This window comes from Gobio gobio (genome assembly GCF_949357685.1).
Source record: "Gobio gobio genome assembly, chromosome: 23".
NCBI classification, from domain to species: domain Eukaryota; kingdom Metazoa; phylum Chordata; class Actinopteri; order Cypriniformes; family Gobionidae; genus Gobio; species Gobio gobio.
The window spans coordinates 10972531-10998628 of record NC_137119.1 but is presented as its reverse complement, the minus strand read 5'-3'; the positions used below and the strand labels follow the sequence as shown (position 1 = coordinate 10998628).

General features: G+C 37.0%; 2 protein-coding genes across 3 annotated transcripts in view; both read left to right on the top strand.

Annotated features, from left to right (window-relative positions):
* LOC307119970 (NACHT, LRR and PYD domains-containing protein 3-like) overlaps window positions 1-26098 on the top strand; it is a 333135-nt gene that overhangs the window by 158873 nt on the left and 148164 nt on the right. The window lies entirely within an intron of this gene.
* On the top strand, window positions 1387-15273 carry pdss1 (prenyl (decaprenyl) diphosphate synthase, subunit 1). 2 transcript variants are annotated; one of them, XM_079806780.1, is made up of 11 exons: window positions 1387-1588; window positions 1976-2031; window positions 2799-2925; window positions 3136-3263; window positions 5248-5389; window positions 8977-9088; window positions 9169-9278; window positions 9367-9447; window positions 11987-12100; window positions 12257-12337; window positions 14330-15273. In XM_079806780.1, the coding sequence occupies exons 1-11, from the start codon at window positions 1445-1447 to the stop codon at window positions 14468-14470; spliced, it is 1236 nt and encodes a 411-aa protein (XP_079662906.1). In that variant the 5' UTR covers window positions 1387-1444; the 3' UTR covers window positions 14471-15273. The 2 variants fall into 2 exon arrangements, with proteins under 2 accessions (XP_079662906.1, XP_079662905.1); XM_079806779.1 differs by having other exon boundaries at window positions 1389-1588; window positions 3133-3263.

The window sequence follows — 26098 nt, the reverse complement described above, 5'->3', positions numbered from 1 at the left end:
ATTAAAGTAATACTGTTTGTAATGTGCTTTACAACAGGCCCTCAATGGGAGCGGGGTTGTTTTGCACAATTTTAAATGTCCCCAAAAGTTCCGCAGTCACAAGTAATTTTCACACATATAAAAACTAGGGCTGTCAAAAGATTAATCGCATCCAAAATAAAAGTTTGTGTTTACATAATATATGTGTGTGTACTCTGTTAATTATTATTTATATATAAATACACACACATTCATGTATATATTTAAGAAATATTTGCATGTATATACTGTATATACATTTATATAATCTATAATATATATAAATATAAATGTTTTATATATAAAAATATTTTTTTTTCTTAAATATATACATGCTTGTGTGTGTATTTATATATAAATAATAATTAACAGAGTACACACACATATTATGTAAACACAAACTTTTATTTTGGATGCGATTAATCTTTTGACAGCCCTAATAAAAACTAAATGACATACACTTGCAACAAATACACTTAAATACAATGTTAAAGTATTTGTTAAATAGTTTTATTTATCATATATTTATGTTGTTTTATTTTTGTAAAGGCATAATTTTGTTATACTATTGTTTTGAACTGCTTGCTATTTCCAATGATTACTATTAGCCGTTTTATTTTTTTCAAACTAAATCATAATTATTAATTTTAATAAAAATATATTGAACCCACAACAATTACAATATATATATATATATATATATATATATATATATATATATATATATATATATATATATATATATATATATATATATATATATATATTTAAAAAAGGTATTTTCCCCCACTCACCGTTTTTAAATGAATAGATAATAACAAATGAGATTTCAGTGATATTTTGACCGCCTGTATATATATATATATATATATATATATATATATATATATATATATATATATATATATATATATATATATATATATATATATATATATATATATATATACCGCCTGATTATAATTACCTGATAGACACTCAAAGTAACGTTAGACGTATTTTGTGTTTGCAAACAGCGATGATGTTTTTTGTGTAAAATAGCGGGCAGTTCTGCCATAGCAATCTGTGGAAGCCACGGAATAAAAAAAATAGCTGAAACATTTAACTTATATTGCACAGCATTTGCTCAAGAGTACACTAAAAACGTTTTCCATTGGTTAGGCTGTCAGTAGATTTTGACGGAAAGGTGTGAGACATGTCTGCTGGTTTCTGAAAGAAGAAATAAGAGTTATATATGGGCCACTATGCCACGCCCATTTTAGAATTTTTTTTTTGTGAACTGCCTATTTTTGGGGAAAAAAACCAACAACAACAACGGCCCTTCTCTACAACAGCAGCAGTACATCACGTGACAATATCTTCCGGTTCATGCCTTGGTTGCGTAACGTGACGTCACGGGGCATGTGCCGCTCTTGGTTGGGGCAGCATGGCGGTGCCGTGGAGCCGATGCTGGAGGAGCAGTGCAGGAGCTGCTGTATTACTGGACTGGTGTTGTGGGCTCAGCAGAAGAGCTTTTACTCACGCGGCTTCAGCAAGCAGAAGAACAGCGTCTTCCACCGCGGCGAAACAGGTAACGATCACACTGATGGTGATGAAGGTCACCGGTGTGAGCCAATTAATGACAGATGACTGCCTTAGGAACCTAAGTTTGAGATGAGGGCGATTGACTTGCGCTGTAATGGTGTTAAAAGTCTCAGATCAGATGATTACAGTCATGTTTGTAAAGGACTACAGGAGTCTTGCCTTACTCTGTGTTAAAGGTCAAGAACTCGTGAGAGTTGAGACACTCAGTGTTCTCAGTATTTCCTTTGGTTTTGCATGCCATTGAATGTCACTGGTGCACAGGAAGTCTTGTGTAATGACACACACTATATCCTGAGCACAGTTTTTGTACTGTTGTTTTGATGGGTACTGCACTACTTTCAGCTTTATATGATCTAGTATTTATGTTTTTCAGGTTTTATTCCGGCAGGGCCCTGCACATAAATTTAACAAGCCAATGGTCCTTGTAAGGTATGTCAATGTCATGGTTATACATATACACTACTAATGTGTATAGGTACACTGGGGCTAGTTGTCACAGGGTGAAAGTGTCACATGGACTATATTAAAATAACTGTAAAGGTCAAAGTCTAGTTTGCATAATGTTATGAGTATACAAAGTATAACTTATTACAGTTCCAGTTAACCAAAATAGTTGTGGTGTTTTTGTATCAAATTATTGAAACAAAACAATTTGATAACTGAAGATTTAGGTTAGCAAGATATATTTTTTATTTTTTGAAAGACAAATAGTTTTAGATAAATTAAAGATTTCATGATCATGTTTCCTCAAAAATATTAAGCAGCACAACTGTTTTCTACATTAATAATAAAACATGTTTCTTGAGCAGCAAATCGGCTCATGTGACACTGAAGTCTGGAGTAATGATGAATTATTGACATTATGGCAATAAAATAAATGACATTCTACTAAATATATTTATTTATTATAAATATGTTTACATTAAAATATATTCAAGTAGAAAAAAAGTTAAATACATTGTTATACATTCAAATAACTTTTATATATAACTATAATATTATTAAATAACATTTATAAATTCTAATAATGTTATTTGATAATAAAAAAGAATATATATATATATAGCCCTGATCTCCCTTATTTATAGACTGACTCAAACATGCACATTGTTTTTTGTTATTAACCAAAAACATGTATTAATTTATTTTGCACAAATGTATGTATTGTCTTTATTGAATATTTGTTTGTGTCTCAGGCACAGGTATAGATGTCTGTACTCAACGCCACAGGTCTGTTGCAGTATACACAGTGATGCAAAGTTAAAAGATCCTTTCTCACTTGCACAAAAGGACTTGCAAGATTTATATGAAGATATAAAAAAGGTACAGCGAGAATATTGCACAGTATTGCATAGCATTTTACCACTAAACAATGTTTTTCTTGTCCACTGTTACATTATGAAGTATTATATTCAGTAATTATTAATGCCCAAACACTTTCCACCACTTCTCTAATAAGAAGTTGTATGCTATTTTATGTCCATTATAAAGCAAACTACTGAAACTGACCTTCTTAAATTTCTGTTTCAGCAGCTGCTTGTCTCTAAGGCGGAGCTGAAAGCACTCTGTGATTATTACTTTGATGGGAAGGGAAAAGCCTTTCGACCAATGATTGTGATCTTGATGGCTCGAGCTTGTAACGTCCACAGCAATAAAGAGGGGTGAGAAAGCACTTCAGTGCTGTGTGTGTATTCATAATGTGATTAGGGCTGGACCAGAATATTCGAATATTCGTTCGATGGGTTGGTATTCGATTTTCAAATTTGTGATTCGAATATTCGTTGTTGTTGTTGTTTTCATGAACACCTGGCATCGGCTCTCATTCGCGCTTGCATATGTTTAAACTATTAAATCACTATAAAATACAATACTTTTTTTCAATTATCTTATAGCCAAGCCATTTTTAATAGCGTCGTTATACTTAATAAATATATTTGCTTCTTCTTAGTGTTCAGTGCACCAGAGCGCACAACTGCACAAGCTTATGTGGCAGAAGCCATGTCTGAGCTTGCATTTTGGGTTAAACTGCGTTCGTTTGACATTGTGGAAAATAGAATAATATAATCAAAATTTATTATCCTTTTTATACGTTAGGGATGTGACGGTGAAAAAATATTCCCTCAGCGTTTCCCTCAATGCTGTGCTTGTGCGCTGAGCGGCTGAACGCATGCAGCCCTGCGCCGCGTTTACTTTCGGTTTGCCAATTCAGGGGCGGGTTGCTTGAATTGTGGGTTCATTAGCTATTATTCTATAATGAAAAACATAGCAACAAAACAGTACAATGACAAACTCCCTTAAGTAGGCGCTTTTACATCGCTTTAAAACCAAATATTCCGCGATCATCTTGTAATTTAGCTCCTCGCTCTCATGTAGAATATTATCTGACTGCTGCTGCTGATGTGCTGAGACGCCCGTTAGTTTGGCTCGAGTGGCACGTTCAGTTTTTTAATTGTAGTTAGTCTTAGACCCTAGCCTGGCCGCGTCCTACAGCTTACCAAAACTATCGGCCCGAGTCCCGTGATTTTTTATTTTTTATTTAATTTTTTTATCCTCCCTATTAGGCCTACACATCGTTGCAGCCATTAAAATAGTTCAGTTTTGTTTTTAATGTCAAAGTAGTTATATTTCGTTTCGTTTCTTTATTAAGTTAATTTAGAAAAATGTTTAAAGCATTTTTTTTGATTGTTAAATTAAAGTTTTCTTTTTTTTTTAAAGTGAGTTAACAACACATGTTTGATCCATTTATCCTCTTAAATCAACACTTAACTTGTCTTGCTTATAATACGTTTTTTTTTTTGAGGAAACGTGTTCAAAAATAAATAAATAAAAATTAGGCAGGTTGTCTTAACTTACACCTCTCCGCAAAATTAATATAAATCCGATCTTCAATTCTTGCGCTATATGCACATTTAACGGAGTTCATGTCAACGAAAGCAAAAGATATGAGCTGCATTAGCCTATAGGCTATTCATCAGCTCATTTCAAGATCAAAGACCGCAATATCAGAACGAGTGATCTAAGCACTGTAAGAGCATTTAGTCTCATTCATTTTAATGAAGATGATTGTGTTTTTGAGCATCTAAGAGGTTCGGCAGTTTGCGTGTTGGCTTGCTTTACTCATTTGCGGCGATACTCTAAACACTGCGAGCCGTCTTAACAGTCGTGGTGTCATAGTCTCATGTTGTTTCCACCAGTGCTGCACACCTCATTGTTTCTTTTAATTAATGAATGTCTAAAATATAAAATGAAGGAAAAAGCCCGCGTTTGAGGTATGACGTGAAAATTGTCCCGAAGACTGGCCCCAGGGGCAGAAATAGGGGCTCTTAGTCTGTTCTATAACTGAACAGAATTATTTTTACTAGCTACTATAATATATCAAAACTGGGACGTAACAGGTCTGTGTGTTTTGTATCACTATTCATTGCCCGTTCGCGGAGCATATAAGCCCTGCCTGCGTGAGGCGCGCCGCTTCTCCAGATTCCAGCCTTTATTAGAGAGAAGGATATGTTCAGCTCCTTCCCTCCGAAGCTTCGAATATTCGATGTTGATTACTACAGAAGCTTCGAAGCTCCAAAAATGGTATTCGGACCAGCCCTAAATGTGATGCATCAGTCAGTGTAAATAAGGCACATCTGATGTCCTCAGGGTTTTGCTGCCGGCACAGCGCTCTATCGCTATGATCTCTGAGATGATCCACACTGCCAGCCTGGTGCACGATGACGTTATTGATGACTCGGACACAAGACGTGGGAAAAACACCATTAATAAAGTGTGGGGAGAGAAAAAAGTGAGTAACATCTGATTATAAAACAGATCAGTGGTTTTCAGCTGGTCGCACATTTTGGAGCTTTGTTGATGTCTAATTTTAAGGCGAGACACTACAGGTGAATAGGGAATTTTTTTTAATTACAAGATATCACTGTGAAACTTCTCCAGTTTATTACTGGCATAAACATAAGGAAAAAATGTATTACACGTTTTGTGTAAATTAATGTTTTAATATGCAAATGAGGCCTTATATACTTAAATATACGCTCATTTGCATACTTTTCCAAAAACAAAATCTTGAAATTGGAAAGGACCATGTTTAAAATTCTTGGTTCTATTTGTTGACATGTTAGATGAGAGGGCTTTTACAGAGGTGATTCTGGATATCTTATTTTGTGCTTTAGTAAATTAGAGAATACTGACAATAGCCTTAAAAAATCAATTTTCGCCATGTTTTTTGGAGTTAAAGGACCTATAACTCAGGATAGGAATGATATATCAACAAATCCCTCTGTAAAAGCCTTCAGAATATAGTTCAGTATAAGACTGCAAAAGTTGGTGCTTGTAGTTGCTACTGAAGTGGATATATCTGACTCTGAGTGTGAGAAAAAACTCATTTTGAGAAAACGGCCTTTAAAGTTTTATACTGTATAACTGCATACATTTCTATAAAACCCCCAACCTACAAACAAAATATATATTCAGTTAATTAATATCAGTAGTGTATAATATTTAAAACACGTGGAAATTGATAAATTAATAAATTATTAATAGCAATAGCTATTAGAGAACTACCTTAAGAGAACTACCTTAACAAACGCCAGTCACAAAAACTGCAGATGAACTGTCCCTGTTTGTTGTATTGGTCCATCTATAACTATTTGAATCTAATTCTGACGGGGTTTCGTCGTCTAATCTGTTGTTCTTTACTTTCTTTTTACTAGCTCTTGCTACTTGCTCTTTTCTGTGAGCGTTTATGAGCCGATTTCAGCGTTTTCTGCACTTTCTCTCGGGTGGAGAATACACAAGCAATCGGCAGCGCGTATGAAATTCACATGACCAATCAGATGTGGTGTTTGGCTGCAAACTTTCGCGGTTGGTTAGTTCTACAAAGGAAATGTCCATATTTGGATTAGCCAGCGGTGTGTGTGAGACTGAGAGCTTTACAATGATACCAAGCATGACATGTTTCTGTGAATGGAGACGGCACGAGAGATCGCGCTAGAATAACGTTTGATGATTTCGGGTAGAAATCTAAAGGCGCACGGTGACAAAATATAATGAAATAACCACCTTAATGTGTAATGTTGACATTTTTTTTATTTTGACATGAAAGCTTACATGTTAAGGGAGCAAACTGGCCCAAAATCTCAAAATTGACCACTGCATGAAAAAACGATGTTTTCACCTGCCGTGTCTCGCCTTAAATCTGAAAGAAAATCACTTGAGAACTATGGAAGCTTGTTTCCGCCAGGCAATAGATTATACCTCGCAATTCAGACATTATAACTGGCAATTGCGAGCTTCACACAATTCAGGGAAATACATTCGCAATTTTGAGAAAAAGTCGCAATTCTGAGAAGCGCAATCGTAATTCTGAGAAATAGTCGCAATTCTGAGAAGCGCAGTCGAAATTCTGAGAAATAGTCGCAATTCTGAAAAATAGTCGCAATTCTGAGAGACACAGTCGCAATTCTGAGAAATAGTTGCAATTCTGAGAAGCGCAGTCGCAGTTCTGAGAGACGCAGTCGCAGTTCTGAGAGACGCAGTCGCAATTCTGAGAGACACAGTCGCAATTCTGAGAGGCGCAGTCGCAATTCTGAGAGGCGCAGTCGCAGTTCTGAGAGACGCAGTCGCAGTTCTGAGACGCAGTCGCAATTCTGAGAGACACAGTCGCAATTCTGAGAGGCGCAGTCGCAATTCTGAGAGACACCGTCGCAATTCTGAGAGGCGCAGTCGCAATTCTGAGAGACGCAGTCGCAATTCTGAGAAGCGCAGTCGCAATTCTGAGAAGCGCAGTCGCAATTCTGAGAGACGCAGTCGCAATTCTGAGAAGCGCAGTCGCAATTCTGAGAAGCGCAGTCGCAATTCTGAGAGACGCAGTCGCAATTCTGAGACGCAGTCGCAGTTCTGAGAAGCGCAGTCGCAATTCTGAGAGGCGCAGTCGCAATTCTGAGAGGCGCAGTCGCAATTCTGAGAGACGCAGTCGCAGTTCTGAGAAGCGCAGTCGCAATTCTGAGAAGCGCAGTCGCAATTCTGAGAGGCGCAGTCGCAATTCTGAGAGACGCAGTCGCAATTCTGAGACGCAGTCGCAGTTCTGAGAAGCGCAGTCGCAATTCTGAGAGGCGCAGTCGCAATGCTGAGAGACGCAGTCGCAATGCTGAGAGACGCAGTCGCAGTTCTGAGAGACGCAGTCGCAATTCTGAGAGGCGCAGTCGCAATTCTGAGAGACTCAGTCGCAATTCTGAGAGACTCGGTCACAATTCTGAGAAGCGCAGTCGCAATTCTGAGAGGCGCAGTCGCAATTCTGAGAGGCGCAGTCGCAATTCTGAGACGCAGTCGCAATTCTGAGAGACGCAGTCGCAGTTCTGAGAGACGCAGTCGCAGTTCTGAGAAGCGCAGTCGCAATTCTGAGAGGCGCAGTCGCAGTTCTGAGAGGCGCAGTCGCAATTCTGAGAAGCGCAGTCGCAGTTCTGAGAAGCGCAGTCGCAGTTCTGAGAAGCGCAGTCGCAGTTCTGAGAAGCGCAGTCGCAGTTCTGCTCATTCACAAACTCTCTCTCTCCATTGCATTACCATTAACATACACAGCAAATTACACAAAAACACTCACTAACAGAACAACTAACAGTAAACAAACATATACACAGAGCTTATGCCTTTTCGGGGGTGCAGTTAATAACTGGTAAACTTTGTATCTGCAAAACAACTCCGATAAACTGCGTGCGAGCTCTTCCTTTCACTAACCGTAGACTATAATACCCATCAAAATAGGAGTCCTCCTTAGTAAGACAGATAATGTAGACCTTAAACATATCTAAAATTAAATTCATTTACATATAACCAGTTTAATATGGAGAGGCACTGAAATGTAGACCTTCGTGTTTTTGACCTACAGTGTTAACTTACATGACGTGAGAACAGTTAGTTATTTCGGTTTGTATGTTAGCAGGGACTTTAATCGTAACTTAACGAGAGTATGACAAACAGAAAATCCTCTCACGATCCCTGGAATCAGTGTTACAGTACCTCAGGCACGACATTTTAGCAATTTTTGTAGCATAAACACCATCAAACCGATGAGAGCTTCGGATTTTCCAATGTTTCTTTATGGCGCTGACACCTAAAGATGTCCAAGTTCCGAACTGGCAAATTTGGAGAATAAAAGTCAGCTGCCTGTTTTTGCATTGCAAGTTTATATCCCACAATATCTTGCAGTTGACTTTTTTTCTCAGAATTGTGAGATATAAAGGCCAGAATTGTCAGAAAAATTTGCATGTACCTTTATTTTTTTTATTCCTTAGAAGAAACGAGCTTCCATAGAGAAACGATTAATGTTGTTTATAAATGGAAATAAACAATAATATTTCTATCTGTGATAACTGTTAGGCTATCCTGGCTGGAGATTTCATTCTGTCTGCAGCGTCCATGGCATTAGCGCGTATTGGGAACAATACAGTAGTTTCTGTGCTGTCACAAGTTATAGAAGACCTTGTACGAGGTAAGTCACTCTAGATTTATGTATGAGACTTGTTTTCTACAGTGGACCTGTTATTTATATTTTTCATTGATGAATTCCAGGTGAATTCATGCAGCTGGGGTCTAAAGAGAATGAAAATGAGAGATTCAAGCACTACCTTGAGAAAACCTTCAAGAAGACTGCAAGTCTCATTGCAAACAGTTGTAAGGCAGTATGTACGTCCCATCTTAACAATCATAAGATGAAGTTCAGAGCTGAAAGAGAAGTTGAACACCAGCATTATTTCTTTGGAATTCTAGGTGTCAATTCTGGTGAATTCTGATCCTGAGGTGCATGAGATAGCCTATCAATATGGACGAAACGTTGGCATTGCATTCCAGGTAATTTTTTCATTTATTTGTGAATAATTCCTCTTGGATTAAATATTTAATATTGACTGTAAAAAGCTGGATTTATTATTTATGTGTGTGTATATTAGGGGTTGCACAGACTAGTTTAATAGGTGACTAGTAAACTTTAATGCTCTGTCATGTCTTTTAATTTCAGAGGGAGTTAATTTTTTTTTTTTTTTTTAGCTTTTAATGATGTTATAAATTGTATTTTTAATTCAGTGTATTTGTATTGTTGTTTGTTTTGTTGTTGTTATTCTCATGTACAGCACTTTGGTACCGGTTGTGGTTTTTGAAAGTGCTCTAGAAATAAAGTTAAGTTGAGTCTTAGTAACTAAAACCCACAGCTTCAATATTAGTAATCATTTAATTAGACATTAATCAGATAAACGTCGACTTAAAAAATCTCGATATTAGATTTTTTTTTGTATAATATTAGGTATTATTATTTTTGTTGCTTAATTTATTTGTGTAATTTACATATGTGAAGCACACATTAGCATTACCTACTTGTACTTGTTTCAGTGAAAATATACAGAAACAGTATAATAATAACCAAACTTAAACCAGTTGGTGTTGCACAATAGCTATATATATTAATAGATGCTATTTATACCAAGTTTTCTATAAATAGCATTCAATGCTATTTGCACTTTTGTTTCCATGTACGGCATCTGTCATTATTTGCACGTTAGTTGTAGTGCAGTGGTCTGTGATCACCGAGTTAATAATGATCATTTTGTTGCGGTTACAAATGTAGGAAGTAATTATTGTTAATGATCAATTATAACAGAAGCTTCAGAAGTAGAAGTGTCTTCTGGTTAGTGAGGCATCAGAATGAAATCGTGGCACCTGTTAGTGGGTGGAATATATTAGGCAGCAAGTGAACATTTTGACCTTAAAGTTGATGTGTTAGAAGCAGGAAAAATGGGCAAGCGTAAGGATTTGAGCGAGTTTGACAAGGGCCAAATTGTGATGGCTAGACGACTGGGTCAGAGCATCTCCAAAACTGCAGCTCTTGTGGAGCTGGGGCCGGATTTACGAAACATTCTTAAGAATAAAAATCTTCTTAACTGCCAATTTCTTCTTTTTTCTGACTTAAGAAAAAATATAAAAATATTTTGTATTCTCAAAAACTTTTCTTAAGAATGTTCTTATCTTTTTTCGTAAGATTGCGCTTAAGAAAACATTTAAGTAAATAACTTCTTAAAGCTAGGATAACCTCCAACCTATCTTCAATGCCCAAATGTAAGATGTTTAATGAATTTATTGGGTTGTTTCAAATATGAACCATTACAACATAACAGTAGCTAGCTAAATAAAATATATATTAATAGTACCATAAATATGGACGAGTACTCTGAAGTGAGCGACACGGATCGATCTTTTACACATATATGACGCACTCACTCAAGCTAGAACTAGCAAGGCAGCACCACACACACACACACACACACACACAGAGATACCAGATGCATTCACTCTAGAGAGAGTGCAAATGAATGGGAAAGACCGCTGCATCTTGAGACAGGCTCTTTTAAAATAACAATTTTAATGACAAAGCATTAAAAACACAACGCCGACTGATTAACTTCCGTAAAGCCAGTCACGACGAAAATAGTTTGCACACTTATGATATCTATGGTAATCTGCAGGCAGCGTAAAAAGACTGGCTCTGAGGTGTTTTTCATTCAGCGAGTATTCGGCAATACCTGCCTTTCAATAAAATAACACCTTTCATTTTCTTCTTAAGTAAAAAATTAAGATGTTCTTAAGAAAATATTTGAGAACTTTTAAAGAATTTTTCAAGAATTGCACTTAGGAACATTCTTACGAACTTCTTAGAATTTATCTTAAGAAATTTCTTAACTTCTTTCTTTTTCGTGAAGATTTTCGTGAATCCGGCCCCAGGTCTGCAGGGGTCAGTATCTATCAAAAGTGGTCCAAGGAAGGAACAGTGGTGAACCGGCGTCAGGGTCATGGATGCACGTGGGGAGCGAAGGCTGGCCCATGTGGTCCGATCAAACAGACAAGCCGGAGCTCTAATTGCTCAATAAGTTAATGCTGATTCTGATAGAAAGGTGTCAGAATACACAGTGTATCAGTTTGTTGCGTATGGGGCTGCATAGCGGCAGACCAGTCAGGGTGCCCATGCTGACCCCTGTCCACCGCCGAAAGCACCAACAGTGCTGAACAAGTCTTTAGCCAAGTCTGGAGCTATGGCCAAAGTGACATTTATTGTTTGAATTTTGTGATAAAATTAACAGAATTTGAAAGTTGATAAATCGAAAATTTATATTTTGGCTGAAAATTGGTAAAACTGCAGTATGTCATTTCTTTCACTAGCAACACTAAATAGAACCCCGGTCAAATAGATTGCAGTTCTGCTGCATATTTACAAACATCTGTGCTGTTATAGCTGACTTCTTTTTTTTTTTTAAACAAAGAATTCATTACAGGTCGCATTAGTTTTGTCTTAAATTATATATGTTTAAAGTCAAGTAAAATAGAACTTGGTTATCTTTTTCAGCTTGTGGATGACATTCTGGACTTCACGTCGTGTGCAAACCGCCTGGGGAAGCCGTCAGCTGCCGATCTCAAACTGGGTCTGGCCACCGGGCCCGTTCTGTTTGCTTGCCAACAGGTACGACAGCTGAACGCATCTGTGCTCTCACCATATAATGCCACTTCCCTGAAGTACAGAAAGGGGAATCAAGTCTAATGATTGACTTGGTTTATTAGAGCCATAAACCTAATTGTAAAACCTCCCTAACAGTTTCACTCTACTTTCACTGTTTAGTTTCCTGAGCTGCATGCAATGATAATGAGGCGCTTCAGCTCTGATGGAGATGTGGATCGAGCCTGGCAATATGTCCTGAAGGTGAGGAGGATTTGTGTTGTATACGGGTGAATCTCATGAAAACATGTCCAGGGACTGGTTGCATAAACCACTAAGACTAGTCTTACAAGTTAGTCATCCAATCTTTTTAATAAAATGTATATTTGTCTAATTTGACACTGAAAAGTAAGACTGATTTACCCCTAACTAACTGCTAGTTTGTCATACTAGTTCTTAAGCTGGGAAGATGAATGTGTATTTAAACTGGGTCATTTATGTAGTAGAAATGTGAAGTTATTTTTGAATTTGGTGCCTATACTGAGAAAAGACAGAAAATGTATTTTTGTCTCATGTGGATGAAAGACAACAACTCTCAGAATGCACTTTCGCTGCTCAACGAGGCCACTCCCAAAGCCACGGCCACTGGTTATCACTTGCCCACCATGACACCGCCCCCACCATCGTTTTGATTTTCATAGTAATACAATCATTTCGTTCAGTTAGAGAACAGACACTACAATTAAAAACTGAACGTGTCTTTTCAATAAAGTGTGAGTGAGCCGAACGAAAGTCACGGTACAGACGCAGCAGGAGTCAGATTTCATTCATCGCGAGAGCAAAGAGCTGAGGTAAGCGCGGCTGTCATTCACGGAGCGTGTCCAGTCTGGCGCGTTTTCAGATCATGCCTATGGAAGCTTAGCTTTCATAGGAATTCATTGAAATATTGGAACACTCACTTTGCTCCGCCACGCTCCGTTATTAATGCCTGAGCCGAGCGGCTGTGCGCATTTACATTCTGTGAGCGAGATCCCACCCCTATGGGCGGGTTGATAACATGCGGAACAGCTCCTTCTACTGGCTGTAGTCTTTAGCCTCTGGCCAAAAAAATTATCAGATGACGCAAAATTACAATACTTGCGTCCTCTGAGGATTTTTTTCCAGAAATAAATTGCATAATTCAATTGTCTCAGGGGGATTGAGGGGGTAAAGTACAATAATTTGAATATACTACCGGGTTTCTACTGATACAAAGCTTAATGCTAATCGCTGAAGTAACCCTTTAATGGCTATGTTTATACAACTGACCCCAGGTCACATTTCTATGGAAGCTTGTTTCCGCCACGGAATAAAAGAAAATTGCGACGTTTTCTCACTATTCTGACTTTTTCCCCTTATAATTGTGAGTTTACAATTGAAAAGTTTTTGTGTGGAAATGTTCTACGAGGAAATTAGCATAAACATTTTTTTTTATTGTTCCTAGAAATAGAAACTAAAAAATATGTTTAAATTAAGAAATAAAAAAATAATTCTACAAAACATTAATTAAATAAGCGTAATAAATATGTTAATTTTAAAAAGTTATTTATTTCAAAATTTGCTTATCTCAGCTTATCTCTTCATTTTATATTTAAGTGTCAGAAAAATAAGTTTCACTTTATTTTAGGTTGACGAAGGTACATTTCATTTACTCAACTATTACATGTATAAGTATTACTATATACATGTACTTACTATAGACTTATGGTTAGGGTTTGGTTTTAGGGTTAGTTACTTGTAATTATGCATAATTTACTGTTATTACTTAAAGTGGAAATGAATCAGTCAGTCAAGTTTACGTTATTTAGTAAACTGATTTCCGTAAAATATTATAGAACACACACGATTTAATGTATCCATTTTAAAGAAAAATTGATGTTTTGTTATAGCTTTTGGAGCAAGGGTGCCGCCATTTTGCAATACCACAGCGTTTGACATCACTTGGAAGACGATCTTGAAAGGACTTCTGCATATATTTGTAATGCAAATGTATATAACAAAACATCCTTTATTCTTTAAGATTGGTTATATAATGTAAATAATGTAAACTTGACTGACTGCTTCATTTCCACTTTAAAATAGTGTTAGAAAAAAAAATCTGATCCAGTCAAGTTTCTTGTGATTCATCCAACTAGAACAGTTCCAGAAGCATTACAGAAGTTTCTATAACTAGTTGGTAAAACTCCGCACTCATCAGCTTGTTTTCTGTGTTCTCAGAGTGACGGTGTGAAACAGACTAACTACCTCGCCCAACACTACTGCCAAGAGGCCATTCGGCAGATCAGCCGGCTGCGGCCGTCAACAGAGCGAGACGCGCTGATCCGGCTGACCGAGCTGGTGCTGCGCAGAGACAAGTGAGGCTGGACGCAGAGCTCCACACTCAGGCAGCTACACCTCTGCAGGGCCCTCCTGACGCCCGGGGCTTCAGAGATCAAAGAATACAATTTACATTGTTGTCACTGTATGCTTTACCGTACTGTAATCGCAGAGCCCTGACCTCTATGTGAGGCGTTTGACCGGTACAGAAGGACAAACTCTGCGAGATCATTGTAATTCCAGGTGTAGCACAGATGGAGGTGCTACTGTCACGTGTGTGTGTGGATCAGTAACAGACGCTCACTTAAACATCCGTCCACACTACGAAAGGCCAAACGTCTTTTCACTGCAAGATGTTCTTGTTAATGTACTTTTGCATCAAGTGCTCAATAACAACCAAGGCCTTACATCTCTCTGGCTGTTTACTTAAATTAAATAAGGTATTTTTTAAAGTAAACCACCTGTTTGACTTTTTTTTTTCCTTTTTAAAAAACAAAGAAACATACCATCATTTTTTTTTTTCTTCAAAAGTCTCATACCCGCCAATGCAGCATCTATTTGATCAAAAATACAGTAAAAATGTATGTTGTAAAATATTATTACAATTTAAAATAACGGTTTTCTATTTTAATCCATATACATTTTAATGTAATTTATTCCTGTGATCAAAGCTGTATTTTCAGCATCATTACTCCGGTCTTCAGTGTCACATGATCCTTCAAAATCATTCTTGTATGATGATTTGCTGCTCAGAAACATTTCTCATTATTATCAATGTTGAAAACATTGTTTTATAACAACATAGAAGTCTTTGCTGTCATTTTTGATAAATGTAATGCATTCTGGCTTGAATAATAGTAGGCTATTAATTTCAACAACAACAAAAAAAACTACTGATACCAAACTTTGAACCGTGGAAGCTTGTTTTCAGTACGGGAAATATAAACTCGGAATTGCTAGGAAAAAGTCAGAATTGCGAGATATAAACTTGGAAAGGGAACAGAATTGTGCCATGCTGAACTGGACCCACAGGATGATCAATTGCAATGTTGGAGGGATTTGGTATGTATGATTTTTAGTCCATATTTCTTAATCAATAGTTCAAAACTTATTTGCTACAAGATATTTTCAGATAACAGTGATAGTAACCTATAGAAACACTAATAACAAATACCAATACTAATAATAAACGTATATCAGAAAGTTAATGAAATAAATGGCATAATTTATAGAAATAAATATAAAAAAAAACAGTTTTTCTGTACATTGTACTTCAATTATACATAACACATCCAGTGAAACATGCACTAAAGAAGCTGCCTAAAAGATGTTTTATTTGTTTAAATACAAAAGGTCCACTGATAAAAGTAAAGTATAGAAAAAGACTTTAGACTTAAATTGCCTTTTGAAAAAGAAAATTAAAACAGTCTGATGATGTTTAGGATGCGGGCTATTGTTGCAAGAACATGTACACTGAAATAGTGAATCAGTTGTGTTATATACCCATTGTCTTCAGCCATAAATATGAATTATATATGTTATAATGCTATCCTTTGGCTTAGAGTGTGAGTTTAATCAGTGCAGTGACAGCAGATGAAAATGATCTGATTATATAACACCAGTGCTAATTCATGTGTGTTGTCATTGACAAATAAATCGATCCACACCTGCACTGTCCTGTTGAAGGAACACACATAATCATGTGACGCTGACCAGATTTAATGAGTGATTCTTAAAGAAAATCTAAAGACAAATTGTTTCTACCATTTCAATATGAGGGATCTGAATTGAAAAGGATATGATTATCGTCCCAGAGAAAATTATTAAAGCGTTTAATTTCTAAATCTAAGTAAAACTGAGATTAATTATAATTAGTTACATTTATATAGCGCTTTTCTAGGCACTCAAAGCTCTTTACATAGAAGGGGGGAATCTCCTCAACCACCACCAATGTGCAGCATCCACCTGGATGATGCGATGGCAGCCATATTGCGCCAGTACGCCCACTACACACCAGCTGATTGGTGGAGAGGAGACATGAAGCCAATCAGTATGGGGATTATTAGGAGGCCATGATGGACAGGGGCCAATGGGCAAATTTGGCCAGGATGCCGGGGTTATACCCCTACTCTATCGAAGTACATCCTGGGATTTTTTATGACCACAGAGAGTCAGGACCTCGGTTTAACGTCTCATCCGGAGGACGGTGCTTGTTACAGTATAGTGTCCCCATCACTATACTGGGGCTTTAGGACCCACACAGACCACAGGGTGAGCACCCCCTGCTGGCCTCACTAACACCTCTACCAGCACAACCTAGTTTTCCCAGTTGGTCTCCCATCCAGGTACTGACCAGGCTCAGCCCTGCTTAGATTCAGTGGGAAACCAGTCTTGGGTTACAGGGTGATATGGCTGCTGGCGAGAGATAGGAGAGTTTCACCCATGCTCTTTTCCGGCTCAGCTGGGTCCTGGGCTGAAGGCTCTGAGTTCTCTGCTTCAGTTGTGAAGTGGTTTTCTGAGGAGCTTGATGGTTGTAGCTCCTCAGTTTGAGATGGTTGTCAATTTCCACACACAGTTTTAGTGGCGGTGCCTGACACAGACCTACATTGTCCTGTTGAGGGAACAGATACATGTATAACCGTGCAATGCTGGGCAGGTTTAACGAGTGCTTAGACTAAATCTAAAGGTGTATCTTTTTAATATAAAAGGATTTTAAATAGAGGACCTAGAACAGGGGTTTTCAAACTGGGGTCCGGGGACCCCCAGGGGTCCTCCAGAAGGTTCTAAGGGGTCCCCAGAAAATTTCAGAGAATAAAAGACAAAGCAAAAATGGATAAAGTCTACCAAACATTCTACCCGTTTCATGTTAAATCTCATGTTAAATCTAAATGTTTCTCTCCTTTCTTGCCGTAAACATACTTTCCAGAATTGTATATGTTTGCTTTGTATCTTTCTAGTGAGTTTTTCTTACTATATTCCTTTATCTTGCTCCCTGGGGTTGTAAGGCAGTATTCTTAATGCGGTACGTAAACTGCTTACATACATTTATTGTGAAAGTTTCTTATAAAAATAAGTTTTAATTGAAAATTTCTTCTTCGAGTTTATACATCCAACATTAAGTATAGCCAATTTAAGTTTGGAAACATTATGTTGTATTTATAATGTCACACTTACTATTTATCTCAGTTTTTTTTCATACATACAAATATATAGATGGATTTTAGGAAGGGGGTCCCTCATACAAGGTTCAACATATTTGGGGGTCCTTGCCGTGATAAAGTTTGAAAACCCCTGACCTAGAAAACATAGTAGCATAGTTGAAGGCAATGTTTACTTTTTTGAATAAATCTTAAAATAAGTAAAAACAAGAGATAGACGGGACTTACAGAAGCTTCCGTGCTCCATGAACACACCCTCTTCTGGGGAGACCCAGGTGGATGCTGTGGGGAACACGGTAGAACAAGTCACAGACACTTCCTGTGGGATATTCAGCTGCTGCTCCCACTTCTCCCTCTGCTGCCCAGGGATCCTGAGGTTTGTGGCAGGCACAAGCACTGGTGCATTTTGCAAACGCTGCCTCAGCAGCTCCTTGCTCAGCTCCTCAGGGTTTTTAGGATATTTCCACTCAGAGATCTTGTCAATAACTGGTGCACAGCAGACAGGCTCTATCTTCAGAGAAGGGGCTTGAGGGCTTCTGCTGCAGCAGCTCACATCTCAGTGGCTCAGGGATCTTTAGTTTTGGCCTTTCTGCGATCTTGTCTGGCATGGATACTTCATGTGGGGAGCATGTGAGCACCTTTGGGGCAGTCACAGGTGCCCTCGGAGGCTTGTTGGGCATGGGTGTTTCAAAAGAAGCCTTTTGCAGATCCTCAGTCAGAGGCTTTTCCACTTCGTTGGGACCCAACGGGCACAGGTGGTTCCCGGTGGGACCCAGAAGGCACAGGTGCTCCCTGTCTCCACTTTCTCCTCTGGTCCATGGTCTTCAGTGTTGCATCTGAGAAGCCTGAGTTCTGGGACTGAGCCTTCTCAGATGAGCATCACTGAAGACCAGGGATGTGGGGGATGAAGTTCCTCCTGCCTCCACTGTTCCCCGACACTATCCAAGGTACTCATGCTCAGATATGGGGTCTGAAACTTCCATGATTGCCCACCACCGTCCCGCAGCAAGGGCTGTCATGAGCTCATCTGAGTATTCAGTAGATGACTGCTCTGGAATCTCAAAAATGGTTGATATGGTTGACATACTCATACTGATAGATGGTGAAAGATGATCTAGAAGTGAACAATAGTCTTTGCAATCTATAACTGTGAAACACTATGAAAGAAAGAGAAAGGGAAGAGATGAATTAAGTATACATATAGTATTCTGCTATCGGTTGGTCAATAAAATATAAATGATCCACATTTACATAGAAAACTGGTTTGATCATTATTGATTTACCTATAAGCCCATTTCCACACAAATCGTGTAGCATTGATATTTATCTAAATGTACAGTAAATCAAGAAAATAACATTCCACTGTTTAAGCAGATTCTTCACAGAGTTATGAAAATATTAAAATCTATGTATAACCAAATCAACATATCAGGAGGGTATACACAAAATCTCTATTAAGTTGTCATGTGCCACATATATTGACTGTACGGGACAAATTGGGTTTTATACGGGACGGGAGGATTTCGTATACGGAACGGTTGGCAACCCTATCTGACAAGATTATTTTCAAAATATGCATTAATGTTGTAGTATAAATACTGACTAATAGACCTGCAACAGCAACATAGACAAGAATAAGAAACACAAATTATGTAATGCATTGTTTAATTATGATTATTATTAGCGTTTTTTCCAAGTTTAATCAATTTATTTGTGTCGTGACCTCAGTTGTTCATTATTTTTTGTAATAATTCAACAGCCCGAAGTCAGTTATTCCACTTATACTACCAGACCTACATTTCTTACATACAGTTCCTTTAAAAAAGCAGAGTTTGAAGGTATAAGAGCATTTGAAAGATTATTTGAATTGTGTCAATTAGCTGATGATACCACTATTTTTCTTAAAAACGATTTAGAAATAATAAAAGCAGTTAATTGCATTAATGAGTTTTCCTCAGTATCAGGTCTTAGAATGAATGTAAATAAATCAGTGCTGTTTCCACTTAAAGCATGTAATTCAACAGAATTACATGGTATTCCTATTAAACATACAATTACATATTTAGGTGTTATTATCCATAAAGATGAGAATGAACGCAGTGTGCTCAATTTTGAACCTATAATTAACAAAACTAAAACAAGATTTAACATCTGGCTTCAAAGGGATTTATCCCTGAATGGTAGGGTCTTACTATCCAAAGCAGAAGGGATATCAAGGTCTGTTTATGTGTCTTTAGCTCTAGATATGCCATCTAATGTACACAAAGAATTGGGTAAAACGTTATTTAATTTTGTATGGAGGAATAAACACCATTATTTGAGAAAGGAAATCTTATGTAAACCAAAGCGTAAAGGTGGATTATCTGTGCTTAGTTTTGAAACATTAAACAATACTTTCAAGCTTAAGTGGTTAATTAAATTTATAAAAGAAAAGAATAGTATGTGGTACATTTCCAAAACACGTGTTTAATATGTTAGGTGGCATAGATCTTCTGTTGAGATGTGATTTTAAAATTGATAAACTGCCTGTGAAGTTAGCTAGATTTCACAAACAAGCTTTATTGGCCTGGATGCTGGCGTTTAAGCACAATTTTTCCCCAAATAAATATATTATTTGGAATAATAGATGCATTCAATATAAAAATAGATCTCTCTTCTATAGTCTAGTACTTGGTATGAAAACAACATTGTGTTAATTAAACAACTTTTAAATTCAAACTGTATTTTATTATCTTATAGTGAATTTTTGGATAAATTTGGGCTTCCAGTTACACCTAGAGAGTGCTGTTGTGTTTGATGCCATACCTCAACAAGTTATACAATTTGTAAGAGCGTGTGGAAGTGATTCTTCTGAGGAAGTATATGTTAAAGACAGCATGTTTTTAGGAGACATTGACATTCTGAAACACAGTTGTACTAATAAACATATTAGGGATATTATAACAGGTGAAACAACTACTCATAAAAGTTTATTGTGGAACAGTGTATTTAAAAATATAAAGTGGAATAAAGCTTGGTGTATTTGTGAAGCATACTGCTTAAATAATAAAGTCAAAGAAGTTACATTTAAAATTTTACATGGTATATATATCCAGCTAAAAGTGTGTTAGAGAGGTTTAATTTAGATATTGATTATTCATGTGATTTCTGTTCAATAGAAAAAGAATCTATTATTCATCTATTTTGTGATTGTATATACACAAAGATTTTTTGGGTGGACGTGGAAAATTTCAGTAGAAGGAAAACAACTGTTATATTTAAATTAAATAATTTTGATATCTGTATGTATTATTCCAATGAATGTAATAATAATAATAATAATAATTTCACCTTTATTGTACAATTTTTTATTATTTTGGGAAAATGTCCTATACACAAGAAGAAATGGTCAGGATCCAAGCCACATTTTAATCATTTTCTTCAGGAGACTAAGGACTATTGCACCAGTTTGGAGAACATTGTGAATAAAAAAGCAAGAAAGACTCTTTTTGATTAATTTCTCAAAGGTTTGTACACTCTGGCATTTTTTGTTCCTTGTTTTTTTTTCTTCTTTTATATATATGTGTTTTAATATGTAATCCTTATTGTCTATTACAAGTTTTTTTCTGGCAAAAAAAAAAAAAAAAAACAGAGAAAGAGAAACTCAGAGACAGCAGCAGTCTATTCGACTGCTGTCACTTTAAGAGCGAACACGGATACGGTTAACGTTACATGCAGCTGCACAAACGTTCTTTCGCGAGTCACGACGGGGTTTACGTGCATACTCATCAAGACGGTAATTTAGTACATACATTTGTGTGTATCTGACCCATTTCAGCGCAATTTGTACTGGCAAGCTTTTTGTGAGATGGCCTGTGTGTGTGTGTGTGTGTGTGTGTGTGTGTGTGTGTGTGTGTGTGTGTGTGTGTGTGTGTGTGTGCGCGCGCGCTCACGGTCTGGAGGTCTCACAGAAAGTTTTCAAATGACTGCGTAAGTTATTTAATATAGAAATATGAATTGTACCTCACCTTCAGCATTATAATTATTTTACCCGCGCCGGAAAGAGAATGAGACGGTGTCGCTGCATATCATGCCCTAGCTCTCACGGCAGGTACGGGGTTTTATGTGTCTGTGAGTAACTTACTTGTTTTTTTTGGTGGCGTTTTTTTATTTTTATTTTTTATAAATCAATGCTATTGGTCACCCTTCACGTCTGTCTGTTTTACAAATATTTAGCCAATGAAAGTTCTTAAAAAGAGCTTGAGTAAATATTATTCGACGATCCTCAAACTGTCAGTTAACCATAACTCCGCCCCCTCTATCATTCTCGACCGAACGAACTGAAGTTCCGCAGCAGCCGCACAGCAGACCGCAGCTGGACGAAGTTTTGCAAGGGTAAATAAAGATATTGTTGTTTGAATAAGTATTAAACAAACACTATGTCTATAGGCTCATATTTTATTTATTTGAATTTGAGTCTGACTAAGACGTGGTGGGACCACCACTAAGTTACCGCCTACCACCTGAGACTGAAAAGTAGAGACTAGCTGTGATCCTCGTCGTCACCTAGGTAGGTAACATATCTTTGATTCATGATTGCTGATGATACACTTGATTTATTAACATTTAATCGTGTTAAGGTAATAATATAAAATGATGGTTATTTTTCAAGGCTGTTAATATGCACACATTATTCGTTATCTAGCTATTTTTTTATCTACAGTGTTCTATACTCTCTCTGCTTGTCTTGTATAAATGTAGTAAAACATGGTTTGTTGTAGTAGTAACAAAACAAAAAAAAACTACAGAATCAGATCAATGTGAAATATTTATATTTTATCATGTAGAATGCAATATATATATTTGGACGGTAAGATTTTTAAATGTTTTTAAAAGAGTCTCTTCTGCTCTCCAAAGGATTCATTTATTTGATCCAAAAATACAGCAAAAACAGTAATATTTTGAAATATTTTTACAATTTAAAATAACTCTTTTCTATTTGAGTATATTTTAAAATGTCTTTTTTTTCTGTGACCAAAGCTACTCTTCAGTGTCACGTGGTCCTTCAGAAATCTTTTTTAATTTGCTTTTCACGGCAACTGTAGTTTTCACTCTATTTTTTTTTTTTCAGTGCTGGGTTATTTTAGGGAAAGTGTAGTGAATAAGAGACATAATATTTATGTTATTATGGTTGTTATTAATAGTGAATAAATCTAAAGCTTTTGAGACTATTATTTTGCATTATTGATTTTGTCATGAAGCTATGACCATTTCTTCCATTTATGTAGGCTTAATAAATAATCTTTATTATATATATATATATATATATATATATATATATATATATATATATATATATATATATATATATATATATATATATATATATATATATAAAAAGGGGTGCCCTTTTTCAGTTTCAACACATGCCCCTCAAAAGGTCTGTGCACGGCCCTGGTGCATACGCTCTTTGAAGGCCGTGTCCGAGATCGCCCCCATACCCTTAAATAGGGCACTTGTTATGTGCAAAAGCCATTTGTAGTGGTGTCCAAAACCACAGTGGGCGATATTGAGTGCGCTCATTCCATCCCATAATGCACTGCAATAACGAGTGGACAACGCACTGTCCAAAATCAAATACTTCCCTATATATAGTAATGCGAGAAACAGTATGGCAAAAGAGTAGTACACCTATGTCCGAATACATAGTATTCGATAAACAGTAGGCCTACTAACATGAGCTGCTATTTTTGCAGAGATTCTGTAGAGCGGGTTCAAGGGACACTTTGATATCACATGAGGCCACAGGAGATGATTTATAAATGAAAGTGAAGCGAAGCAACTGAAGCTGGTAGGTCACGTGAGTGTCTGAAATCGCCCCATGTGCCTAAATAGTGCACTATTTGAGGGAACAGCCACTTGTAGTTTCATTTGTCCGAGAAACGTGGGCGTTATTGAGTGCTCTCATTTAATCCCACAGTGCACTGCAATGACAAGTATAATCGATGTACACTCGATAGCTAGAGAGTACCCATAATGCACGGTGACGGTCACGCCAAATTAATTTCCATGTCTCTCCAAAAGATGGCACCTGTCCCTGAATCATCCATCCATTTTCCAAACCGCTGGTCCAATGTGGGTACATCGTAATATCATACAGGCATAAATCCCTTTTTATTGATTATTAAATTGTTTAATTAAGGTTTATACGTGCTAGTTTCCATGATAGAGTTCAAGATAAATCTTTTCATTACTACTGGAGCTGCCATTTTGCTACATTTTAAACTATCAGACTGGTCACCCGAAGGTTGCAGTTTCGATTCTCACCTAACCCCCAACCGCTCCACGGGCGCCACAGCAAAAATGGCTCCTCATGTGTGTGCACTTACTTAGAAGGGTTAAATGCCCAGGACAAATTCTGAGTATGGGTTAACATACTTGGCCTTCACACTTTCTTTTTTCTTCTTCTTCTTAGAGGGTACCCATAATGCACTGTGACAGTCCTGCTGAATGAATTCCCGCCGCTGTGTCTCACAGAAGATGGCGCCCGCAGCTGAATTATCCATCCATTCATTTTCCAATGTGGGTACAGCATAATAACAAACAGGTATAAATTCCTTTTTTTATTGATTATTAAATTGTATAATTAAGGTTTATACATGCTAGTTTCCATTCAAGATACACCTTTTTTATTACAAAATTTCTAATTATTATTGAACAGCAAGCACAGATTATGCAAAAGCGGCAGCCCTTCCAGCGTCAGCCTCACTCGTTTTCATTCACTCCTTCAGGTGAACTATATTAGTGGAGTAATGTAGGGAATGGACCCTTTTCACAGACATTGATGATGCGTTTTAATGGTCATCAGCATCTTAAATTCTGCAACGTTTTTTATATTTGATTTTTTTTAAATGTATGTACATTTATAACATTATACTTCGTATTAACATTTGCATCGAATTACAAAAAACTATTTAACACTGCTGTGAGGGTGTTTCTAATACAGCGGATGGAAGTGACGGTAAAATTTACATATTTCTCTCTTCTGATTGCCGTTATCCATCTCTCTCTGTTTCTTCCTTTCTTTTGAAAGTTATGAAAAGACTATTGTGGATTTTTTCTCTCTCTCTCTCTCTCTCTCTCTCTCTCTCTCTCTCTCTCTCTCTCTCTCTCTCTCTCTCTCTCTCTCTCTCTCTCTCTCTCTCTCTCTCTCTCTCTCTCTCTCTCTCTCTATATATATATATATATATATATATATATATATATACAGTATAAATGCACAGGGCCGTTTCTAGCCATTTTGACGCCCTAGGCAAAATCCTTATTGGGACCCCCCAGCCAAATCTTAAAAAGCAACATGGTATTACTGGTATTCATTTAAATACTTATTAACAAATATATACACACATACCATTTTGGAACTGTAATCTTTATTAACAAATATATACAAATACAATTTGGAAACTATGTATAAAAGCTTGACCAGTCACATGAAAGTAACAAGAATAAATATTGATTCAGTGCGGTCTTTGTTTCTCATTGACGCTTGAACTTCCCCTTTAAATAACGCAACGCTATGCCCTGTACGACACTATTAGAACTGAATTAATCCGTAAAGATGCATTAAATTCGACAAAGCGGTTTAATAAAGGATGTAATAAATATTGTGAATTAGCACATTTTATTATACTATTTTTAAATTGGCCGTTAAAGTTTTATATGGGACAATTACACACTGCTCCTTTAACATTTACATTTACATTTATGCATTTGGCAGATGCTTTTATCCAAAGCGACTTACATTGCATTCAAGGTACACATTTTACATTTTTGTCAATTCTTGCTTTCCCTGGGAATCGAACCCATGACATTGGCGTTGCTAGCGCCATGCTCTACTGTTTGAGCTATAGCATTAGCGCAAAAACACACCTTTTGGAGGTGCAAGTAAGAGAAGAAAGCTTCATAGAGTCAAAATATAATAATATCATAAAATGCTAAAGTTAGCCTATATCTTGCCTCTATAATACACACCGAGCAATATTACACTATCTGCCCATTTCACAGTGTGATTTCTTGACTGTCACAAATTCGGCCCTAACAAAATATAGATTTGTGCACTTTTTATTGTTCCTGTTTTTTTAATTGGCCTTTGAATTTAGCTTTATTGTGTGGTTAAAAAAAGCGTTACCTTGCCAAAGCTTTGACCGAGCTCTTTGATCTAATGGTGTTGAGCGCTCCAAATGCAAACTTTACATGCAACATTCAGACAGTAATTGACAGTATTCTGATCCAATAGTGTTAGGAGAACCAGTGGGGGCGGCAATCATATTTCAGGGTGGCCGTGACACCCTTTACACACACCCCTGCCCTGATATGCATTCATTGGCGCCCCTTCAGCTGATGGCGCCCTAGGCGACCACCTAGTTCGCCTATGCCTAAAAACGGCCCTGTCATTATGTAGTCTCTCATTCACCGCTATAGAAGTTTACCCAACTATGACGACTTTTTGACACTTTTGAGAAACCCGAAAATG